Raw genomic sequence first — 22470 nt, 5'->3', positions numbered from 1 at the left:
AGCCTTCCAAGTAAAAGGGGCAGGAAGAGTGTTTTGCTGTTAGGAGGTCCCTCTTGAGTCCCTCAATGACAGAACTGGTGGCTGTTTCAGAGGTCACTACAACCTCCCTGCTGCTCAGCCTCCCCATAATACAGTGATGCTGATTTAGAGGGCTGGGCTCCAGCTGCTTCCAAGCTCTGCCCGGAGCATGGCTTGCTTCCGTCCCTCTTCTCATTCCGTGGCTCACACAGGAACTGACTCCTCTGCGTGCCAGCCTCGCCAGCCTCCTCATTGCTGACAATGTTTCTCGGGTTGCCCTCACAGATCCTTTCTGCCAGAATTTAATCAGGGGCGATAGATCTCCTCACTGCTAAGTTCCGTTACTTCCTGATTCTCCACATTGATATTTCTATTTCAAGGCCAATTCTAAAACGACTTCCCAGCCCCTTCCCAATGAGTGCTGAGTTTATACCATTTTTGGACTGCACAGTACCAACTCTGGACCCTTCCGGGTCAGCTGGTCATTCGTTCGGCAAATATTTATTTTGGGTTCCTACCACGTACGGGCCTTGGTGCTTAGCACTGTGGGAAAAAGTGAAAATCAGCGTCATCCCGGACCTGGCCCCGCACTCACTTCCGGCTAGCCCATCCTCAGAACCGGCTGAGCTCTCGTGGACCAGCCCGGAAGCCTGTTGGATTTGCACACCACGGCAGTGATGTGGCAGCTTCCAAAGATGAAGCCTGGCCCGGTTACTGCCCTTCGAATACGTGGGGACAAATGGTGAGCTCTGCTTCAGTCCGGGCCAAGTCTTTCATCTTCTCTCCTTTTTCCCATCTCCACCTTTTCCATATGGTTCCTCCTCAAAGGCAGAGGATTCTTACCCAAGTCCCCCCAATGCTTTTTGAGTAGAGTGGGCGGAACACTGCCCAATTCTGTTCTGTGAACGTGGTTTTTGTCCCTATTGCTTCTCTAGTGGCCATCATACTTTACATTTTTTTTGTGTGGGGGGAACCTCATTCAAAGTTCCCATTCCATAGCTGTTATTTCCTGCTACTCCAAAATAAAATGCTGTCAAATGTAAAAGAGTGCTTTTCCACGAAGAGTACCTCAGTCTATCTTTTTCGCAAATTAAGGAGTACGGTTTGTGAATTTCAAATCACTGCTTTTCCCAGCACCCATCTTTTCCCTCTGTCCCTCCCTCGCCCAAAGCAGGCCATTGCTCTTCTCAGACAAGTCCCTTCAAAACACAAATCAAGAGACCGAAGACGAGGAGTCAAATCACAGCTTGCTTTATTCTTAAGATGCAGGTGGTGCTGGAGGATGTGTACAGAGGATGGGGTAGCCTGCACGCTACCGATCGTAGAGCCTCGGAATTGAAAGGGACCTCAGAGGGCATCTGGTCTGGCATCCCATAGACTGCAGGAACCCCTTCCAAGGCATCCCCGACGGGGGGTCATCCAGACTCTGCTTTAACGACCAAATGAGACCGCCCATTCCACGGTTGGGCCACTGGTTGTTAGGAAGCCCTTCCTGATGTTGAACTGAAATCTGCCTTCCCATAACTTTTCCCCACTAGTCCTACTTGGGCCCTCTGGGGACAAGCAGAAAAAGTGGCATCCCTCTTTTACCTTTCAGCCCCTCTAGTACATAAAGACCAATCATTTCCACTTTCTTCCTCCCCTTGACCATGTCTTCTCCAGATTCTCCATCCCCAGTTCCTTCAGCTGAATCTTCTCACCATCCTGCTCACCCTTTCTTTGAACACTTTCCAACTTGGCAATGTCCCTCCTAAACTGTGGTGTCCACAAGTGAACACGACACTCTGGATGGGTCTGACTAGGGAGGAGTATGGCGGGGTCATCGCTTCCCTAGTCCTGGACATTGAATTTCGAGCTCCACTGGCTGGTGGAGAAGGAAGTGTCCCAGACTGGTGAGACAGCAGCCATATTACACACGGGACCTTCTTCCGGTCCACCTGTGATGCCCCCCACCCTATCCTGGGCCCCATACTTCACCATTTCCCCTCTCCCGCTTCCCCCCCCCTCCCCAGACCCTTCCCTCCCTCCCTACCCTCCCAACCTTCTTCCCAGACAGACATCACTCTTAGCTCCTGGCTATTCACCTGAAGGAGCTGCTGGCCCCTGGGCAGGTTCACAAAACATAAAAACAAATATTGGCAAGCACAGAAAGGATAAAGACCACAAAATCAGGGTTGCTTTTGTCCGGGGATCACAGGCTCCCAGCGGGCCCCCAGTAGACACAGCACGGTGAACGGCGAGCCGGGGGGACCCGACCATTCACAGGGACTTTTGTGCTCAAAGGAGGAGTCTGTGCTCAAAATCCAAGGTAAGGAAATGCTTTGTGCTTGGCAAAGTCTTCCTCCCTCTCCAACTTTCTTATTTAGTTTCCCTGTCTCCTTATACCCCAGGTGGAATTGGGGAGGTAGTGTGTGTGTGTGTGTGTGTGTGTGTGTGTGTGTGTATGTGTGTGTCTTGTTTCACACATACACACACACACACACACACACACACACACACACATATACACACAGCAGGCCTGGTGCCTTAATGCTGACCTTAGGTGTGCAGATAAATTGGACTTTACACACACACACACACACACACACACACACACACACAGCAGGCCCAATGCCTTAATATTGAACTTGGGTATGCACACTTGGGTTTTACACACACACACACACACATACACACACCTCACAGCCCACACCCTAGTCTCCAAGGGAACGGGCTTGTGAAGCAGGAGATTCATGGGACTGGGTGTGCTATGGAGGGAGAGCACTGGGTAGCTCAGTTAGAGGCCTGGCAGGAGCCTCACACGGTGGTGACGGAAAGGAGAGGGTTATAGACCCTCTTTCCATCAGCTGAGCGGGTTCCATGGGCCAGCATCTCTTGTATAGTAATCCAGTTGTCCAGGATCTTCTTGTTCCTCTTCTTCATGGTCTTGCGGTGGCTCAGAGCGATGATGTTGAGCTCGTGCTTGCTCTCGCTGTTCTGCTGCTCCTTCAAGCATTCCAGCCGGCTCTGCATCATGAATTCCCGCCGTTTCCGCTGCTCTCGGGCCCGGATCAGATGTTGCTTTCGTTCTTCCTTGCTCCAGTACCGTCCCATCTTCATCTCACTCACCGCATCATCATCCGTGGTCATGCCGCTCCGTTCCTCACGGATCTTCAGGGCCCGGGCCTTCAGGAGCCGGTCACGCACCGGTCGTTTGGCTACGTAGCGAGTTCCGTCGCTTCGCACCTTCACCTTCCATTCCATGCGTGGGGCTTCCGCCCCTCCGACTTTGGGGCTGGCCAGGGAGTCCTTGCACATGCTGGCCAAGCTCAGCGGGTTGTGACTCAGTTCCTCCAGGCCCCGGGCCTGACTCAGCTGCACGCAACTGTGGTAGCGCTCACTTGCTTGGCCCTGCACCCGGTGGCGCCTGGAGAGGTACGGACTGCCTTCCGCTCCCACCTGCTCCAATGTCCCTCCAGCCTTAGGGCTGCGGCGGAGTCGGTCATCGGCATGCTGCCTCTGGCAAACCTCGCCATCACGGGAGAGGGACCGGAACTTGGCAGGGCTCCCGTCTGGGGGGCCGGCCTTGTGGGGGCCGGCGACGGTCTGGTTGAGGTTCGAGTTCCCCGGGGCGGCCTTCTCGGCCCCTAAGCAAGCGGCCTTGAAGATGGTGTCGGTGACCCGTCTCAAGGGGCTCTCCAGCAGGGGCTCCATGAGTAACGGAGTGCTGCGGCAGCTTTCGCCAGTATTATAGGCGCTGGTGCTGTCTTTGTCAGATTTCTCCGGCAGCTCGGTGATGTCCGAGAGTTCGTGCTTCTTCGGCTCGCTGGCCCCGAAGTCATAGAGGCTCTCCTCCTCCAGCAGCCAGGCCTTCATGCACCGTTCCCGGAGCTGCTGCATCTTCTGGGCTCGTAGTATGTTCCTGCACTTGAATTCCAGGTGCCTCAGCTCCTCCTCGAGCATGGCCATCTCGTGGCCAAGGCTCTCGTTGCGGTTGACGTCCAGAGAGCTGTTGCCCCCTCCTGCCCTGGGGAAGAAGAGTCCCAGCTGGTTGCCATTCTCTAAGTGACATTTGATTTCCAGCAGCTCCCGATAACGCTCGTACTCCTCATCCGTGAGACCCGGCACGTCCCCACCGCCCAGCCCGGCTCCCTCAGCCAGGAGGGAGTCCATGCTGAAGTGGAAGTCCCGGCTCTGCAGGGCATCCCCTTGGAGGCCAAATTTACGCAGACTCCCGGGAGTGTTTGTGGTGCTCGGGGCCTCGTCTCCCAGCAGATCGTGTTCAGAGCTCTCTTCGTTTCGAGTGCTTTCGTCTGTCCGGCCTACCCCACTGTCCAGTTCTTGGCTATTGTTCAGGCCTGGGCCTGGGCCGGAAGTTCCCTTTCCATCTTCATTTTCAAGCTGAGGACAGAGAGACGTTTAGGATTCAAGTAGACCTAGACACGGCACAGCTTTGGAGCCAACACAGCACACCGAGTGGTGTTTGACCTAAGGCAATATGGGCAACATGGGCCAATGGACAACTTCTTCTTCTCACCATGGGGCTCCTCTCCTATCGCTCAGTGCCTTTACTCCACTTCTCCCACCCTGCCCTTCCTCGCCTCAGGGTATAGCCTTCTCTGAGGCCGACCACAGCAATGATGCCTTGACCCCTTCCCTGTCCTCACCTGGTAAGCGGAGGGGGATTTAAGTTTTTGGACCGGCAGTTCCCCCTCGTTCTCGGAGCCGAAGTCGTCTAGGAAGTCCTCACGGTCACTGTCCTTCCACCGCTTGGTCAGCTAGAGAGAAAAGCCAAGCATGAGAGTCATCGTGCCAGAGTCTCCCTGGCCTCTATCTCCCCACAGCTCCTGGTACCACGCTAAAGAGTGAGCTCGGCCCCGCCGAAGAAAGTCACGGCCCTCCTAGGTCCCCTTTGCTGTTCGTGGAGCGGTTCTTTCAGAGGGCTTTTAAGATCCTTTTCAGGGGAGAAGTGCTAGTCTGTCATTGCTCTATTTGATTCTCCTTCCCTAACAACCCCCTTAATACTTCTGGCTAGGATTACCTCCATCTCAGGCCGGGCCACAAGCAGTGAAATGTTGGTATTCTCCTCCTGGGTCAGGATGGCCACTGCTTCCTCCCGATTCTGGACATCCATGCCATTTATCTTCGACGGGGCAAGGAAAGAGGATAAAGTCACAATCTAGCCAGCCGACTGATGAGCACAGAAAGAGCAGTTACTGGCAGTTCCACCTTCTTGGCTCTGCTACACTTTCCGGGGAGACAGGAAGGTCCGCCCTGCCTGGGACGCCATCTCCCTGTCTCATGCCCGAACCCACCTATTCTCAAATGCCTGGGCCTCAACTCATGATCACAGTGAAGACAAGACAGCGAGCTAGGAAAAGTTTAATAAAATAAACGCTGATATCAAAAGTGTCACGGGCCCGTCACAGGACAGTTCAAATGAGAAGTGCTATGGGTGCTCCAAGAAGGGAGAGAGCTCTGGGGTTAGGGCAGGTGGAGGAGGCCTTAGGGGTGATTAGGGTGGGGGGGGGAATCTAATCTATATCTTAAAGATGGACAGAATATGGAGAGGGGAGGGCAGCACATCCCAGAAAGGGGAGACATAGCCTAACTTTTGCTTGGAAATCAGAAGACCTCCAGCTATGTTCAGGAAATGGCGAGAGGAACACTTTGACTAACACAGGCAAATAAGGGGATCAGGAGCCAATTGCAGAAGACCCTCCCCCGAGTTGTGGGGTAAAGACCCGGGGCCATAGGAAGAGATGGAATAAGCCAGATCCAGCTAGTTATTTCCAGGCTCAGATGGTGCTATAAGGAGCAGGCTCTGGCATGTGCATCTCTTCTTGTGGTACTGGGACCAACATTAGAGGATCAGAGGTCTCAACATTAGAGAATAAACTTGCAAAGCCTTGGCAAAGGTCGCAGGGGGGCTGAATCCTTCTCATCCTGCTCATATTCCACAAGACATGAAAGCAGCAGCTCAGAAGGCAGTAGGGGAACTAAGGTATCTGAATCGACAATCTTGGGCAATTATTGGGACAGGCAAGCCTTCCATCCAGTGCCTCGCAAGGGCTCTGGCCACGGTGTCTATCTGCCAACCCTAATTCAGCTCAAAGAACCAAACACTCATAACTCAGAGAGCCCTGTCCGGAAGCCTCAACCCAGAGGACCGGCAGATCATCTGGGTTCCTTCTGCTTTTCCTGAAGCCTTTTCTGGGTTCTTTTCACGGCCGCCTCCCCCACATCCCATTCTGGAAGACTTTCACCAATCAAATTGGACTAACGCGAGCCAACTGGTACAGGAGGGGCAAGCCAGGCTATTGTTGTACCCCCTCCCCAACGTCCATTCGATGCTCACCTGGATGATGCGGTCCCCTTCTCGGATCCGGCCGTCTTTGGCTGCGATGCTGTTGGGATTTACCTATGGGAGCCATGCAAAGTGAGAATAGTGCTGGGTACTCCCAGGGAATGACAGGTGGTTTCAAATATCTCAGGCCCACTTTGCAGAGGAAGGAGACAGAGCAGCCCTTGGAATCCTTCAAGGTAAATGGTAACCTTTCCTATCCCTCTGGGAATGGTCACTGGCTAGCCCCCAGGCTTGTTCGTCAGCAAGTAGCAGGGGTAGCCTCACAATTCACTCCTAGGCTGTGAGATGACTAGATACAAGGCTGAGAAGATTTCAGACACCCTCCCTGGCCCTGCCTCATCACCCGTGACCATTCCAACTGATACCCAGGGATTATCTGACAGGCAGCTGCCCCAACTAGGGAGCTCTATTCTGTCCTTCATACCTGACCGGTAGTTTGGGTGATGCTTACTGCAAGCCACTTTCCCCGTCCCCGTCTTCCCTGTCTCTATTTCCCACATCAGACAAATGACAACCCTGTTCAGGGATGCGAACTGTACAGCCTTCCCTTTAAAGGCACACGTCATGCTGAGATGGAGGGTGCAGAGCATGATGGACAAGTCCCTCTTCTCTTAGTTTCTTCCTTTGTAAAGTGAGGTTAGGCTAAGTGGAATCTAAGGCTCTTCCAGCTCTCAATGTAGGAGCCCATAATTCAGAGCAAAGGGACTACAGAGTGGGACTGGAAAAACAAAGCTCTCATTCACACACCTAATGCCGCTAGTGACCAAATGGGCCCCCAAATCAAGGTGAAACTCTGCCACAAACCAAAGTGGAAGAACCCCCAATCAAGGTGGAAGACCTCGCACTAAATCAAGGTGGAGGGATCCCTAAATCAAAGTGGAGGACCCCCCACAACTCAAGATACAGGAACCCCATAAATCAAGGTGGAGAACACCCCCATCTCTCTTTCTCTCTGTCTCTCTCTCTCTCTCTCTCTCTCTCTCACACACACACACACACACACACACACACACAAAAAATTTAAGTCGTACCTCTCCAACGTAGATCCCCAGATCCTCTTCGTCATCTGTTCGGTAGCAAACCATCAAGCCCAGTTTGTCCTGGTGGCTGGCTTTATACAGCTCCACCTCCTGCCATGCAGGGGGAGCAGGGAAGGGAGAATAAAAACCCCAGAGGAATGCATGAGTGACGCACAGCTTGATGCCCGGGGGGCAGGCCAATGACACTAGCAAGCTATGCCATCCAAACCGGCCCCTCTACCTGGGGAACACCTCACCTCTTCTCCCGCAACACCTACATTGCAGCTAGTTTCAGAGTGTCTCTTTCTCTCTCAGGTTTGAGATCTGTTCTCACTTCCCCTCAAAAAATGTGATTTGTTAACAACAGCCCGCTTCTTGGAAGCCCCAGGAGACACACAAGGAAACGTACAAGACATCAGACGCACAGGAAGACACACACTCACCTACACAGAGCAAACACGGGAGCCAAACCCATACCCTCCTTCGTGCCCGATGTGGCCTAGGCCACAAGGGATGGGCTGAGCCCACGAAAGCTCTAAACTGACCCGGGGCACGCTCCACTCTTTTGTACCTTCTCCCCTGGGCACTTTCTGTCTCCCAAGAAGTGACCAAACCTCATCACTCCCCAAATGGAGGCCGGTTAGAGTGATATCACCCCAAGAGCGGCCACTGACAGCGTCAGTCCCTCACCTCATACTCCAGCTCATCCACACGGTCTGCCTCCTGCTGGCTGCCCTCCATGAACTCCGCTGGGTCATAATACTCATGGCCGATGGGGGGGCTGCCCAGGAGAAGGTGGGAGGGATCAGGACCACCGACCATCCATCTATCTCCCCCCCGCTACTCTCCCCGCCTCCCACCAGCTCCAGGGCCTGACCTATCTGCCTCCCTACAAGTGACCCAGGTATCTGGGATATAGATGAACTACATACGCTAGACCGCTGCCCTAGGTCACGAGGCACCCTCAAGAGTGAACCCGCTAAATTCCACTCCTTGCAAGCCAACTCATTCATGCAGAGGCCGGAACCGTTCTGTGGAGTGTCCAACGATCCAGAAGGGAAGACTAAGGATGCCTAGCAGTCCCCCACCCCAGTGAGTTCTCACAGCTGCACCATCCAGCTGGCAAGATGACTCTGGCCTTTCTGACCAAAACTGTCACCGCTAGTGCCATCGCTAGTGCCTTGTCGCCAACCCCACCCCCTTAACTAGAACTATCCCATGCAGTGCCCCCAGGAGTTAACCAGGCCCAACAGATTCTCCGGGACCAGAGCTGGGATGATGATGTCCCCTTAAATATTGCTTTCCAATCCTCAGGAAATGATTAGTAGCAAGGTCAGCGGCAGCCCTTCCTCCCTATCTCCCACCTCCGATTGAGGAGAGGGGGTCCTGGTAGCAAGCAGCTCCCCCTGCGATCTGGCTGGAAGATCAGTGGCGGTAGTGCACACACACGCTCTCAATCATCCCTGACCGGAAGAAGGCCTCTTCTTTCCAAGGAGTAAAGCAGAGAAATGAAAGGAAGGAAGCAGGCAAGAGATGAGAAGAGATCCAGAGAGATGAGGGAAATAAGAGAGAGGGAGAAAGCAAGAGAATTCAAAGACATGAAGCAGAAGGACAATGAGGAAGAAGGAAAGAAGGAAAGACCAACTCGTTCCCTCTGCACCACGTCTATCAGCAAGGAATAATCCACAGCCAGTTCCATGCCAGCAGAGGGGGGCTTGCCTCCCTTGAGCCCTGGGAGGAGATGAAGGGAGGAAGGCTTCAGTTATAGCTTCCTGATCCCATCACTGGATGGTGAGAAGCCCGAGACAAGCGCTCCTGGGGCTTGAGCGTGAATCCAACATGGACCTCCTGGGAGGCAGCCCCGGGACTGCAACCCGCCCAGCCCATTCCCCAGGGAAGATTTCCACAAGGAAGGAAAGCAGCCAATCCTGGAGATATAAGAGGATCGGAAAAGGTAGTCTGAATATTCTGCCTCCGAAGCCCAGGCTTAAATGCGGCCTTTGGCAAACGGCCCTGTCTAGATGCTGGCCCGGAGCCCTCCTGGGGGCAACTCCCAGTTCAGAAAGGACATACGGCTCCAGGATGACCATGGGCGGAGTGGGAGGGCGCAGCTTGCCCAGCGCCATGACATGCTCGAAGGTGATGTCAGTCTGAGTCCCACTGTCCACCAGCTGCAGGTCGTTGCAGGAGCTGTCCCCCCGGAGCCGGGGGCTTCGTCTTAGCACCTGGATCACCAGGGGCTCCTTGGAGGAGCGCAGTGCTTCCAAGGTTTGCTCCTTTCCATTCACCTGTGGGCAGAGACATGCCCATATCAGCATCCCGAGGCTATTTCCCCATGGAAAGGGGAGGAGAAGGGGACCCAGCCTGGTAGGACTTGAGCACGACACTCGTTGCCTGAGCTCACCAACCGGTAGCCACAAACTGATCCGAAGAAGAGGTGACCATCCTTTTTGCTGTAACTTTGATTCCTGTTCCCATTTCTACCATTCTGCCCTTACTGGCAAACAGCATATACAAAACCAGCTCAGACAAGTCTAGGAATGAGAGGAAAGACCCACAGGGGCCTAGTGTCTCAGGGACAGGGCAGCATGCTCTACCGCAAGAGACCTTTCTCCATGGCAACAGACCTTCCTCCAGAAGATCCCAGAACTTCTTCACCTTTCCTCACCTTTAGCCAGCATGGAGGTGTTTTAGGAAGGATCAAACCAGGATCATCTGGAATCTGTAAAATACTTTAGAATCCTTTGGCAAGAGTCTAACATCATCACCACTACCCCAATATATTAGGTACAATACCAAGATGATGATGGGGACGGGGGGGGGGGGGCGTCGATCGGTGTGGGTCCCAAACACTGATGAAGTTTCTACTGGGTCCCCAATCTATGTGTAGCAATGTAGAGGGGAAGGAACACAGAAAACTGTAAACAAGCCCTCAGAAAGCTTCTGATGTGCTGGGTGGGAAAACAAATCCACACGACAAGATAGTTAACAATATGAGGCAGTCTACGATAAATAAAGCGAAAGGAAGCGAGGGGCCCTTGTGCGAGATCTTGAAGAACTATTAGAAATGGAACAATCTCCCCATCCTGGTAGAAAGGAGAATGCATTCTGGGTGATGAAGTATAATGACAAAACCAAAATCCCAGAGATGGGAATGAGTTGGAGGGTGGAGGTGCAGAGAAGAGAGCAGCCTGGCCAGAGCAGGAGCAGGAGAAACACACAAGAACAGTCAGAGAAGAGGCCAGACTGGGAAGATCCACCATTTCTAATCTCCAGATAAAACTCTTATATCTCCTAGACCAACCGAGCCCAAGCCAATATTCAGCCTGATCTCTTGGCGGCATTTCCAAAACCCTCTGGGGTCACTCAGTGCCTTCCCCTTTCAAAGCCTCATTGTCTTCAACTCCCTATTGCTTCTCTTTCCACCCCCTCCTACCCTAAATTAGCTGCCTGTATGTCTCTCCTGGTGTCTGAAGGAAACACTAAGACTCCTGGGAAACTGCATGCTACCTAATACCTCCGTCCTGATCTAAAGTGACTTCTCTTTGGTACAAGTCCCACTTTTGCAAGGGTCTATCCAAATTATCCAATTACTGTGTGGTTACAGTGCTTTCTTCTGGAGAACAGGAAAAATAATGATTTTTTCATTCCAGTTTATAGTCAGAACCACCCATTTCCAGTTGGAGGGGGCCAAAGAGGCCCTCTAGTGACTAGATTCTAGTCCAATTTCCTGATTTTAAGAAGAGAGGGTGACACATACACAAATAAGTCTAGGGTAGAATGTGACGGGGCCAAAGGCAAGAAACAGACAAGGCAATCTAGAAAACCCACGGACGGAGAAACATGGAAAAAATGTAGTCTTGAAATAGTCCTACATGGCTAGCACCAACACCTAGGCATTCCCTCCCCGTCATCTTTTTTCTTTTTGAAAAATTGATTTTATTTTTAATTTATGGAATAAAACAAGCATTTCCATAACATAACATAGTATAATAGATGGTTGTATATAACTCCAAATCTCTTCTGTACAATTTGCTATTCCTTTTAAATATGTAATAATGTAGCTTTCTTTTTTTCTTGCATCCCTCCCCGTGCCCTAGAAGTAGCTACCATAAAACATGAATAGAGGGCTGTGTGTGTGTGTGTTTGTGTGTGTAACATTCTGAACATATTTCTCAGTTCTTTCTTTTGATGCAATATGGCCCTTTCTTACTCAGCTGTAGTGTGTACAGTGAAACGTGATGTCTTTTCATCTGGCCAGACTTCTCTGGATAAACAAACAACTAAAATCTTCCCTCCCACTTAACTTTTTCAGTTACTGGGTATTAGGAACTTAGCTCATGGGCAAAGAGATACAGGAAAATACATATCACATGCTATAACTGACAAGAATCTGGGTCAGGGAGTGACTTACAAGCATCTTCAACCATTTCCAATAAGCTAGATGCAGAAGAGGTCACATGTCTATGGGCAGGGTGTGATGTTTTCACAAAAAAGCAGCATGTGATGGCTTAGAAAGCACGTACGCAGCACGAACAGGAGCTTGTTATTTGATAAGATGTGCTCACACCTGTGGTGTGCATGTATGTAAGGAACAAGGGTGTGTCCACACTCGCTGTGATGACCGAATCTAAGGAATTGTTGTGAAGTCACGTGCTCGAGCATGGGTGTGCGTGCCTCTCCCTGAGGTGTGTGCTCGTGCACTTCCCACATCTCCACTATTGGGATCTGTGGGCAGGGATCCTGGGTGACACAAGGAGGCTCTGCCACTGTCTTTTCTCTGTATGGCTGCACAGCAGCTGGGTTGCTATGGAAACTGAGCCCAGGCTGTGGAAAGGGAGCATGGGTTGGTTGTTGAAGGGGCGCCATGTCAGGATGTCAGAGAGTAGGGGGATGGGGTAGAGAGCTGCTGCTGTGTGTGGCTACAAAGATTCAGAGTCCCGACGTGGTGATCAAAGCTGGTGCTCGAGACAGGTGACATGCGGCTGGATGACCAAGCAGTCTCTGCCTGTAGCCCCATCCCCCACTTCTTAGCTCATGTTCCTTTAGAATTAATTGCATCCTGTCCCCCCAACCCCCAGTTGTTCCTTCCAGTTGCTGGGCCAGCACAGGGCTTGGGGGGGGGGGCATTGGAGTCCTATGATTTCTTTCACTGCATCTGAACAGTTGAATGTCTACAATAGCAGCTCTCCCCTTCATTAGTGTGTGTGTGGGGGAGGAGTACAGGAGTGAGTCCCAAAGTGATGAGGATTGACGATGGCACAAGATGATGGGAAGGGATGGGGGATGGTAAGCAGAACAACCATCCTCTTCTGAAGCTGCTTTTCCCTGCCTCCAGTGCTGCCCTCCCACCTCCCGCTTTTTAAAACAACGACCAAAAAAAAAAATCCATTTTAGAGTCTTCCTACAAAGACAAAGAGCCAGATACAGCATGAGGAAGAAGAAGAAGACAAAGCTATGCAAAAGGATGAACAAAATGAAGGAAAACTGGGGCAGAGTTGGGGAGGAGAAGAATGAATATCTGGGCATTGTGGCTTCTTGAAGATTGGGCATAGGCAGATTCTGAAGCCACATCAGGAAAAAAAGCTAGAGGTGGATTATTCCCATTAGGCAGGAGATTATGGGATTACTCCCATAAGGCCCTTGGGCAGAAGGGGCACTAGCTGCTGACCAACATTCTTCTCATCCCTCTCCCTTCAGAAGGAGCACAGAGACCCTGGACACCAGTTAGGGGCACATGTTGATGTCCATTTTTTAAAATACCCCTTAAGTCAAAGCTCATCCTTCCCTCTTGTATGATTCGTCTTCTTTCCAGCCTCCACTGTTCCTCTCTACCAGCCTGGGCTCTTCGATGCCGCCCCCCTCTATCCCTCCAACTCTCTGTGTCTCCCCTTCCCTCCCTCTCTCCTCAATCTCTCTGTCTCTATCTATCTGTGTCCCTCTCTCTCTGTCACACACACACACACACACACACACACACACACACACACACACACAGTCTTACCTCTGGATCTCTGTTTATGAGGGCTTGTTCATTCGTCACTTCCTTCCCTGGATCTATGAACACCCAATCCTGAGACTGACATGAGCTGGAAAGAGTCATTGATGCCTACAAACCCTTCTAAGAAGAATGTGGACACAGCAGCACAACCCCAGGAAGAATAAGGGCTTTCCTAGACACAGTAAGTTTTCAAAAAGACAATGAGGGACCCACGAATTTCCCCTCCAAAAGAGAAATATGCATTAGCTGTAACATCAGATCCCTTTCTCAGTACAAGAAAACTGTGGCTTTGTTGAAGTGAAGGTCAATCTAGTTTGCCATTAGCTTGGCTGACCAGGAAGTGATAATTGCCAAAGCCACAATAGTGAGCAATCTTTCTGAAAGATCTAGGCCTTATTCCCTATCAGCCTATCAGATAGTAGTAGTGTTCTCTAGCTGCCATGCTTAAAGGAGAATACTCTGGGCCTCAATCCAAGGCAGCACATCTGGTTATTCAGGAACAGGTGGAAAAGGAATGAAGAGGAGAGACTGCAAAGGATAAGGGAATTCTTTTTTCTCTTCTGAATCCGTTTTCTCCTTAGAAAATTATAGGCAAAGTTCCTGGAGCCCCCAAGAAAATATGACAGTCGATTCCAATCTCTAGATGCTCCCTAATACAACTCTTAAGATGAACCATGTCTTCTTTAGCCCTGCATTTTTCCAGAATATATATATATATATATAATATATATATATGAAGAAAGTAGGGCAAATCTGTAAGTCAATGTGTCTTTGCTTTCCTTATTCCCTTGCACAGCGCTTCTCTTTTTCTTCTGTTGGGCTCTCTATGCACATCTAGCCAGCTCATCATCTCTCTGTCCCCCAAACACTCTCTCCACCTCCCTCCCATTTTATATTCTTTCATTCTCTCCCTGACTCTGCTTTTTTCTTTCCCTTATCTCTTCTTATCACAGGGATTCCTCCTTCTTCATACCTGACCCCCTCTCCCTGGTCTCATTCCTAGCCCACAAAGTCTCACTTTCACACACAGGCCTAACTGGAATTCACAAGAGAATACTGATAATCCCCCGGAAACCTATACAGGAAAATTCGCACCAACACTTTATGAAAACGGCATTGTGATGGCCAGTCTTGGTCCTGAAAAACAGCCGAGGAGCTTTATTTCCTTCCTTTCGGCACGAGCAATTAGGCGCGCAAGAATGGGACACCGTACCAAGACCACAGCATTGCTCTTGCCTGACTGTTTTTCTTTGTTACAAGGGAAGTTCTACCAGAAAGCGACTGTGGTGTAAGAACAAATGGCATCAAGAAAACTTTTAAAAATGTATTCGAGCCAGCCAGGGAGGAGTTTGAAAAGAGGAACACAAACAGGAGAGCCCCAATACGAAGAATGAGAGTCAAAAATAAGCCAATGAGAGATTGTGTCCAGAAAAACAGGACAAAATGAGATAAAAATATAGTTACACATTGTGCAAAATCTGGGCATTCATAAATGCACATACATTCATGCAAGTGTGCACACATGTACACACATGCATGTGTGTGTGAAAATACACACACACAGTGGGAGGAAGAATCCCATGAGGCAGCGCTAGGCCGAAGACAGCGCCTGGATCCTCCCCATGTGGCATCTAGCACAACTCTGCTCCTCATCTTCTCTCCATCTTGGCAGGTAGCAGAGTAGAGCAAAAAAGATGAGTGGACGGAGCCAAAAGAACCAGCTTTGTCACTTTCAAGCTAGGTGATCTTAGACAAGTCACTGAACCTATCAGAGAATTCTTGGGAAGATCAGATGAGATTATGTTCACAAAGTCAAGTACCACCATTAGTTCTGCGAAGATCCAGATTCACCCTGTAGGGCAAGCTTGGGCCTTGCTCCTAGTTGAGCAGATGGCAGTAGAAGCCTTGAAGACAAGTCTGGAAGATGAAAAACTAAAAATTCGGGTTAAGTACTCGGGTGACAGGTCCAGACATCAAAGACCAGGATAGGCTCTGCATTGGTACTGAGTGAGCCAATGACACCCCACACAAATACTGCTCATCCTGACTGGGCTGTCTCCTGACTCCATTAACTTCCATTTGGTTTTCTTCTTCTTCTTCTTCATTCCTTTCCCTTTACTTTGTACATTTATGTCCTTTCCAGAAAGAGAAGGGAATAAGCATTTCTTTTTTTCTTTTCTTTCTTTCTTTTTTTTTTTTTTTGCTGGGCAATTGGGGTTAAGTGACTTGCCCAGGGTCACACAGCCAGAAAGTATTAAGTGTCTGAGGTCAAATTTGAACTCAGGTCCTCCTAACTTCAGGGCTAGAGCTCTATCTGCTACACCGACTAGCTGCCCCTGGGAATAAGCATTTCTTTAACAATGTCTATTATGCACCAAGCACTATGCTAAATGCTCTTTTTTTTTTTTTTTAACCAAAAATTTCCTCTTCTCCCTCTCTCCATTCATCCACTGGACTTGTTATGGCCATCTCCCCTAACACAACCTCAGAAATCACATGAAGATAATAGAGTTTGTAGAAACATGGGTGATGTTACTACAATCAGGAGCAGGCAGTTGATCTGTGGGGATAGGAAGGCAGCAACTGCTGCCAGGATTCCTAATGAGGGCACCAGTCTCTCCTTTAATTTTAAGGCTTCATGTAGGCATAGGAGTAGATAAAAGTGCAAAAAACCAGTTCTAGATTGATACGTGCTAAAATCGGGCCCATGATACTGTACTTGTGAATTTGAGCGTACCGACATAGCTATGAATTGATCCGACCGTTCTGGAAAGCAATTTGGAATCACGTGAACAAAGTGATGAAAATGCTCGTGTCCTTTGACTCAGACCCTCCACCTTTTAATCACCCCGTATCCACACCTAATTTTCAATCTCTCCTTATCGATGTCCCAGCTTATTAAACGATGGGTTATGACCCTATATGGGATCTCATAACTGAATGTAGGGGTCATGAAATAACGACTTATTATCAGTAAACATTTAATTTGTATATCTTTTATATCATGTATATACGTAATATAAATCTCTTGAGCGAAAAGGGGTAAGGAGTGTGCTACTCACTTTCCTGTAAGTAAGGCTCCTTCCCTACTTACAAACACATCCAGACCTTCATCCTTAATTAAAGCCTTCACTTGATGCTATCATCATCCCCTTACATTAACCTATATCTGTCCTCCCGTTCTCAACCGCACTCCTAGAAAAAGCCTCTATTTTCCCACTCCACACTAACTTCTCGGCCTCTTGTAGTCAGGCAACACTCAACTGACACTTCTCCCTCCACAGGTAGAGATGATTTTGTAAATGACAGTTCCAATGGCCTTTGTCAAAATGCATCTCCTCCTTGACCTTTCTGCTGACCTCAGTCTCCTCTTAGATCCTCACCCTTCACTGGATTTCCATTCTCTGCTTTCTTCCGGCTCTCCTATCTGTCTGCCTATTCAGTCTCCTTTATGCCATCATCATTCTTCTATTGTCCTCCCAGATATCTCCCAGGGTGCTGCCCTGTGCCTACTTCTTCCTTATCTCTTTGCACACACTCTCTGACTGACCTTATCAGCTCCCATGTGTTCAATGATCACTGCTATGCAGACAACTCCCAGTCATATCTTCAGTCCTAGCCTCTCTCCTGACTGCCAGTCTTGTATCTCCAAGCAGGGGTCTGGCAGGCATCACGTCTAAAACAAAACTCATTATATTTCCCCCCAAATCCTCTCTTTTCTAAACTTGTCCATCTCTGCGGGGTATGGGGTGGACTGAAGCAACAAGACAGTCTGAGGGAGAGAGAGACAGGAGGTGAGTAAAACCATAACCACTTCCAGCACCATCTCCTCTCAAACCCAGATGGCGACAGGCCGGGACTCTAAACTCAGAACATTAGGATTTGATTCTATTTCCTCGCTATATTCTCTCAATTCATACAGTTCTCATTCTAGTTCAGGCCTTCGTGATCTTTTGCTTGGATTGCTGCAATAGGCTCTTACTGGTTCCCCCGCTTCTAGTGTCTCCAATCTAGCTTCCACGCAACTGCCAAACCACAGCATACATCTAAGTTACTCCGCTCCTTTCCAATTTGTTTTAGTTTATTTTCAGTTCATATTCTCTCCCTCCTTTCCATCCTTTAAGGAGACAAGAAATATATAACTCATTGCAAATATGAAGTCATACAAAATAAAATTCCATATTAGCCATGTTTAGGGAGGGGCAGGGGAAGGAGAAAAGGAAAGAAAAATATCTAATTTGCCCTCTGAATTCATCAGTTCTCCATCTGGAGGTGGTTAGCATCCTAGGTTATAGATCCTTTAGAGTTGTGGTGGAGCATTGTTTTGTTCAGAGTTGATTCGTTTTTCATAGTTAATTATCATTACAATATTGCTGTGGTTGTATAGATTGTTCTCCCGGTTCTGCTCACTTCACTTTGCATCCGCTCCTACGGGTCTTCCTAGGGGTCTCTGAAACCCTATCCTTCATCAATTCTTACAGCACAATTGTATTTCATCATATTCATATCCCATAATTTATTCAGCCATTCTCCAATGAATATTTCTAATTCTCTGCCACTACAAAAAGAGCTGCTAGAAATATTTTTGTACGTATGGATCCTTTCCTTTTTCTTTGATCTCTTTGAGGAATAGAGCTAGTAGCGGTGTTGCTGGGCCAACAGATACATATGGTTTAATAACTTTGTGGGAATAGTTTCAAATTGTTCTTCTAAATGGTCAGTCTAATTCACAACTCCGCCAATAGTGCTTCAGTGCATGCATTTTCCCCAAATCCTCTCTAGCATTTGTCATTTCCCTTTTTTTTTCATCTTAACCGATCTGATGGATATACAGTGGTACTTCAGAGTTGTTTTAATTTGCATTTCTCTAATTATTAGTGATTTAGAGCATTTTATCATATTATTATCAAATAGATTTCTTTCTCTGAAATGGGTGTTCATATCCCTTGACCACTTATCAACTGGAGAACAGCTTTTATTCCTATAAATTTGGCTCTGCATCTATTTGAGAAATGAGACCATCAGAGAAGTTTGCTGCAAAGATTTTTTCCCCAATCTTCCTGCTTTTCCTCTAATTTTAAGTGTATTGGTTGTTTGTGCAAAAATGTTCTAATTTTCCGTAATCAAAACTGTCCATTTTACCCCCTGTGAACTTCTCTATCTCTTCTTTGTTCACAAAATCTCCCCCTAACCAAACATCTGACGGGTAATTTCTTCTCTGTTCCACTAATCTGCTTTATAGTTAAATCATGTACCATATTGAACTTATTTTGGTATCCCGTATGAGATGTTGGTCTGTGTCCACTTTTTGCCAGTGCTTTGTTGAACTGAACTAACTAAGTCATAGAGAAGTTGCAAAGTATAGTAATAGAAGTTTCCACTCTGGGAGTTCTTTGCACAGAAAAATTATAGATTCTTCCTATATTCCATGATGTGGTCCAAGGGTGATAGATAGATATGTAGATAGAAAGATAGGCAGATGGATAGATATATAGATAGGTAGTTGATTGAGAAGTAGGTAGATAAGTAGATAGAGAAAGAGAGAGATAGGTAGGTAGATGTAGATGGTATGAAAATGCAACGTGGCTTTAAAATTCATTAGCAGCAACATATTAAAAGGGCAAAAGGTAAGGACATTACTCTGAAAATAGAAGACCTATATATGTCTTTCTCCGCCTTCATCTTTCTAGTCCAACTACTTCAAAATGAGAAATGAGCCAAGTGGTCCCCCAACCCGGCCCGGCGCACAGCTTTGTTTAAGATCTTTGCTGCGCTGTCTTACAATTCTTCATTTAAGACCTTGAAGCAGGAAGATCTGAGTGCAAATCTTGCTCCCAGACACTTTCTAGTTATATGGCCCAGGAAAATCACCTCACCTCCGGTCTGAGTCTCATCTATAAAATGAGGGTAACAGCAGCACCTGCCTCACAGGATTACTGTAAGGATTTTGAAAAAAAAGTGCTAGCTATGACAATTATTATTCATAATCAGCTGAATCGATCTTTCCATTTCTCCTCTAAAGCCATCCTACATTTTGTTGCTTTGAAAATAAATTTCTTCCTCCGTGGGTGAGTGGCTGTCAAAAAGAAAAGGCTCCAAACTCATTGGCAGCCTGATGCTGGCCGATGAGGGAGAAGACCCGGGTTTAAACCCTCATTCTGACACGGGCCAGGTCATCTCATCTCGGTGCCCATGGCTGATCTCCCAGATGCCAAACTACAGAACCGATGATCTTCATCTGTGGACATTTCCCATACTCAGAGCTTCCTGGAGATTGGGAACCCCAGATCTCAACTTTACCCCTCCATCCCCTCTAAAGGGCTGAAACCACCCATTTTCCATTCTCCTATTTCCCAAAGTATTCTTGAGTTCCAGGAGTTTGCTTCATCTTTCTCTGCCCTTTGGTGCCCCTGGCCTATGTCCACTGCTGCCCTTGCCTCCCAACTCCGCTGGAGGAGCTGCTCCTTCTTCTCTGTGCCTGCCAAGAGTGGGATGATCTCAGACTCTGAAACTGTAAAATAAGATAAACACGCTTCCCTCTACTCTCCTCCCACCCATTGAGCAATGAGTGCCTTCCTGTTTGCAAGGAGAATTTACACTGAAAGTAGATGTGGTTTGGGGTTTGTTTATTTGCAAGGCAACTGAGGTTAAGTGACTTATTCAAGGTCACACAGCTAGTAAGTGTCAAGTGTCTGAGGCCACATTTGAACTCAGTACTGCTGCTTTATCCACTGTGCCATCTAGATGCCCCAGTAGTGTTTAACTACGGGGATGACCCCCTTCTCCTCTCCTCCCAGGAGATACCCACAAGTACCAACCTATTTCTAGCAGCTCTTCCTTTGTGGCAAAGAACTGAAAAATAAAAATATGAATCGGTCAGCGCCTGAGCAAGGGATGGAACGTGAAGGACAATGGAATACTGCCACAGCATACGCAATGATGAAGGGAACAGTTCCAGAGAAACCTGGGAAGACCTGTGGGAAGCGAGGCAAAATAAAGTGTGAAGAACCAGGAAGATGATTTATACTATTACATCAACACAGTAAGAACCACTCAGAAAGACTTTTGAGCTCTAATAAGTAGAATGAGCAGTCTCAGTTCTGAAGAACAGGTGAGGAAGTACGCTACCCACCTCCTGCCAGAGAGGTCTTGGGGTATAAAAGCAGACAGATTTTTGAGACGTGGCCAAAGTGGAAGATCATTTTTCTTAACTATGCATCTCTGTTTGTAAGAGTTGTGTTTATTATGTTTTGTTTTATTTTTTAAACTGTGGGGTGGGGGAGAGAAATTGGATTTTTTGTTAATAGAAAAAAAAAGATTTAATTTTAAAAAAGAAGAAAGTGTCTTTGCGATGAAAAACAAATTAAATGAAAAGAATATAACAACATTGAAAGTGTGTAATTATAATAATCGAGTGTGGTCCCAGAGGAGGGATGGCAAAATGCCTTTCATTGCAGAAGTGGAGAGCATGGGTGTGTAATGCAGCATGTAACCATGGTCCACGTGGGGAAGAATGATGGGTAGGAAATGACTCTGATCCACGTGCCAGTTGGCTTGGGAAATTATGGGTTGGTTTGAGGTGTTTTGTCTTGTTTTGTTTTAAACCTTTGATACAAGAGAAGACTCACTGGGTAGAAGGGTTCACCGGATATTTGGGAACGAATGTGTCGCAACAACAAAAAGCATCAATTAGAAATCTAAACCCAAGTGAGTGTTCCCCAAATTGCCCAAGACTGGTCAGGATGGTCCCCTTGGATTTGCAAACCAGAAGTTTTACACGGCAACAAGACTATACAATGATCAATTCCGGTGGACGTGGCTCTCTTCAACAAGGAGAGGATTCAAAGCACTTGTTCAGTGATGAAGAGAGTCATCTACGGCCAAAGAGAGGAGCAGAGAGGAGCGTGGGAACTGAGCGTGGACCACACCATAGCATTCTCACTCTCTCTGCTGTTTGCTTGCATTTTGTTTTCCTTCTCAGTTTTTTCTTCCTTCTTGATCTGATTTTTCTTGTGCAGCAACATAACTGTAGAACTATGTATACATACATTGGATTTAAGCTATACTCCTGCCATCTGGGGGAGGGGGTGGGGGAAGGAGGGGAAATTTTGGAACAGAAGGCTTTGCGAGGGTCAATGTTGAAAAATTACCCAGGTATATGTCTTGTCAATAAAAAGCTTTAATTAAAAAATAAAAAAGCCGGGCACGCTCCTGACCCCAACCTAGCACCTGCTCCCCCCCAACACCTGGGGCCTCCCGGCAGACAAGAGTGGGGGCTGTCCCACCGGCAGCTGAAGCCTCCCGGGCCACCCCATTCCCTTGGGCTGCTCAGAAGAGGCCCCAGAGTGAGGATGCACACAGGTGGTAGCTTGGGCTGGGAGGGGGGAGGTGAGGAAGAGTGAGTAGGCCAGGTGCAGAGGGCTGATAAGGGGCTCGGCGGGCGGGCGGGCGGGCAGACAAAGAGGCAGCGGCAGCAGGCAGGATGCAGCACGGCCCTGTCCTACTGCAGCCTGCGCATGCCCACGCCCACATTCCCTATGCAGGCCCGCTGGGCGAGCAAGGCGCAGGGCCCGGGAGGCCCGGGGCAGGTCCTGGGCCAAGAATGGGATTATGAAAATCACTCTTTAATGTGGGAACACCTCCGGCCCGCCCCTTTCCTTCACGCCCCGTTCCCCTCCGTGGAAAAGCAGCTCCAAGCGATGATCCACAGTCCGAGAGAACAGTGTCGCGGCCCTGCTTCCTTACACTCACGCTCCCACCCTGCCCGAGCCAAGCTACGGGGAGAGACGGCCAAGGGGTTAAGGGAACATCAAAGGGGAAGGGTGGGGCCCAGAAGGAGGCAGAAAACCGCACCGTAAGGAGGGCTGGATTTATATACTCGGCTTATTCAATTATGCAACATAACCTCCTAATTAATTTTTAAGCACCGTGTCATGGATTTGGCAACCTCCCTCTTCTATCCCCCTCCCACCTCCATTTGGCCCAGCACCCATGGGCCCTCATCACGCTTCCAACCCAGTCTACCTTGGCAAGCCACACTACCAGGATGACTCTGTGCCAATCGCCTCTGCCAACCAAAAGTCAAA

At 48.7% G+C, this 22470-nt stretch overlaps 1 protein-coding gene across 2 annotated transcripts in view; it reads right to left on the bottom strand.

Moving 5' to 3' along the window:
- Nucleotides 1-2507: 2507 nt before the first annotated feature.
- The window catches only part of PDZD4 (PDZ domain containing 4), a 31187-nt gene continuing 11224 nt past the window's right edge, over nt 2508-22470 (bottom strand). The window contains exons 2-8 of one of the 2 annotated variants that reach the window (XM_051968156.1): nt 9457-9671; nt 8074-8164; nt 7396-7494; nt 6356-6418; nt 5039-5140; nt 4665-4775; nt 2508-4398 (exon numbers count right to left, since the gene is read on the bottom strand). In XM_051968156.1, coding sequence (XP_051824116.1) covers nt 2815-4398; nt 4665-4775; nt 5039-5140; nt 6356-6418; nt 7396-7494; nt 8074-8164; nt 9457-9671 — 2265 coding nt within the window. In that variant the 3' untranslated portion in view covers nt 2508-2814. The remainder of the gene's footprint in view (nt 4399-4664; nt 4776-5038; nt 5141-6355; nt 6419-7395; nt 7495-8073; nt 8165-9456; nt 9672-22470) is intronic. The other variant, XM_051968157.1, reaches the window with a different exon arrangement.

The sequence above is a fragment of the Antechinus flavipes genome, chromosome X, assembly GCF_016432865.1.
Source record: "Antechinus flavipes isolate AdamAnt ecotype Samford, QLD, Australia chromosome X, AdamAnt_v2, whole genome shotgun sequence".
Lineage (NCBI taxonomy): Eukaryota > Metazoa > Chordata > Mammalia > Dasyuromorphia > Dasyuridae > Antechinus > Antechinus flavipes.
This window is presented reverse-complemented; position numbering and strand designations above follow the sequence as displayed.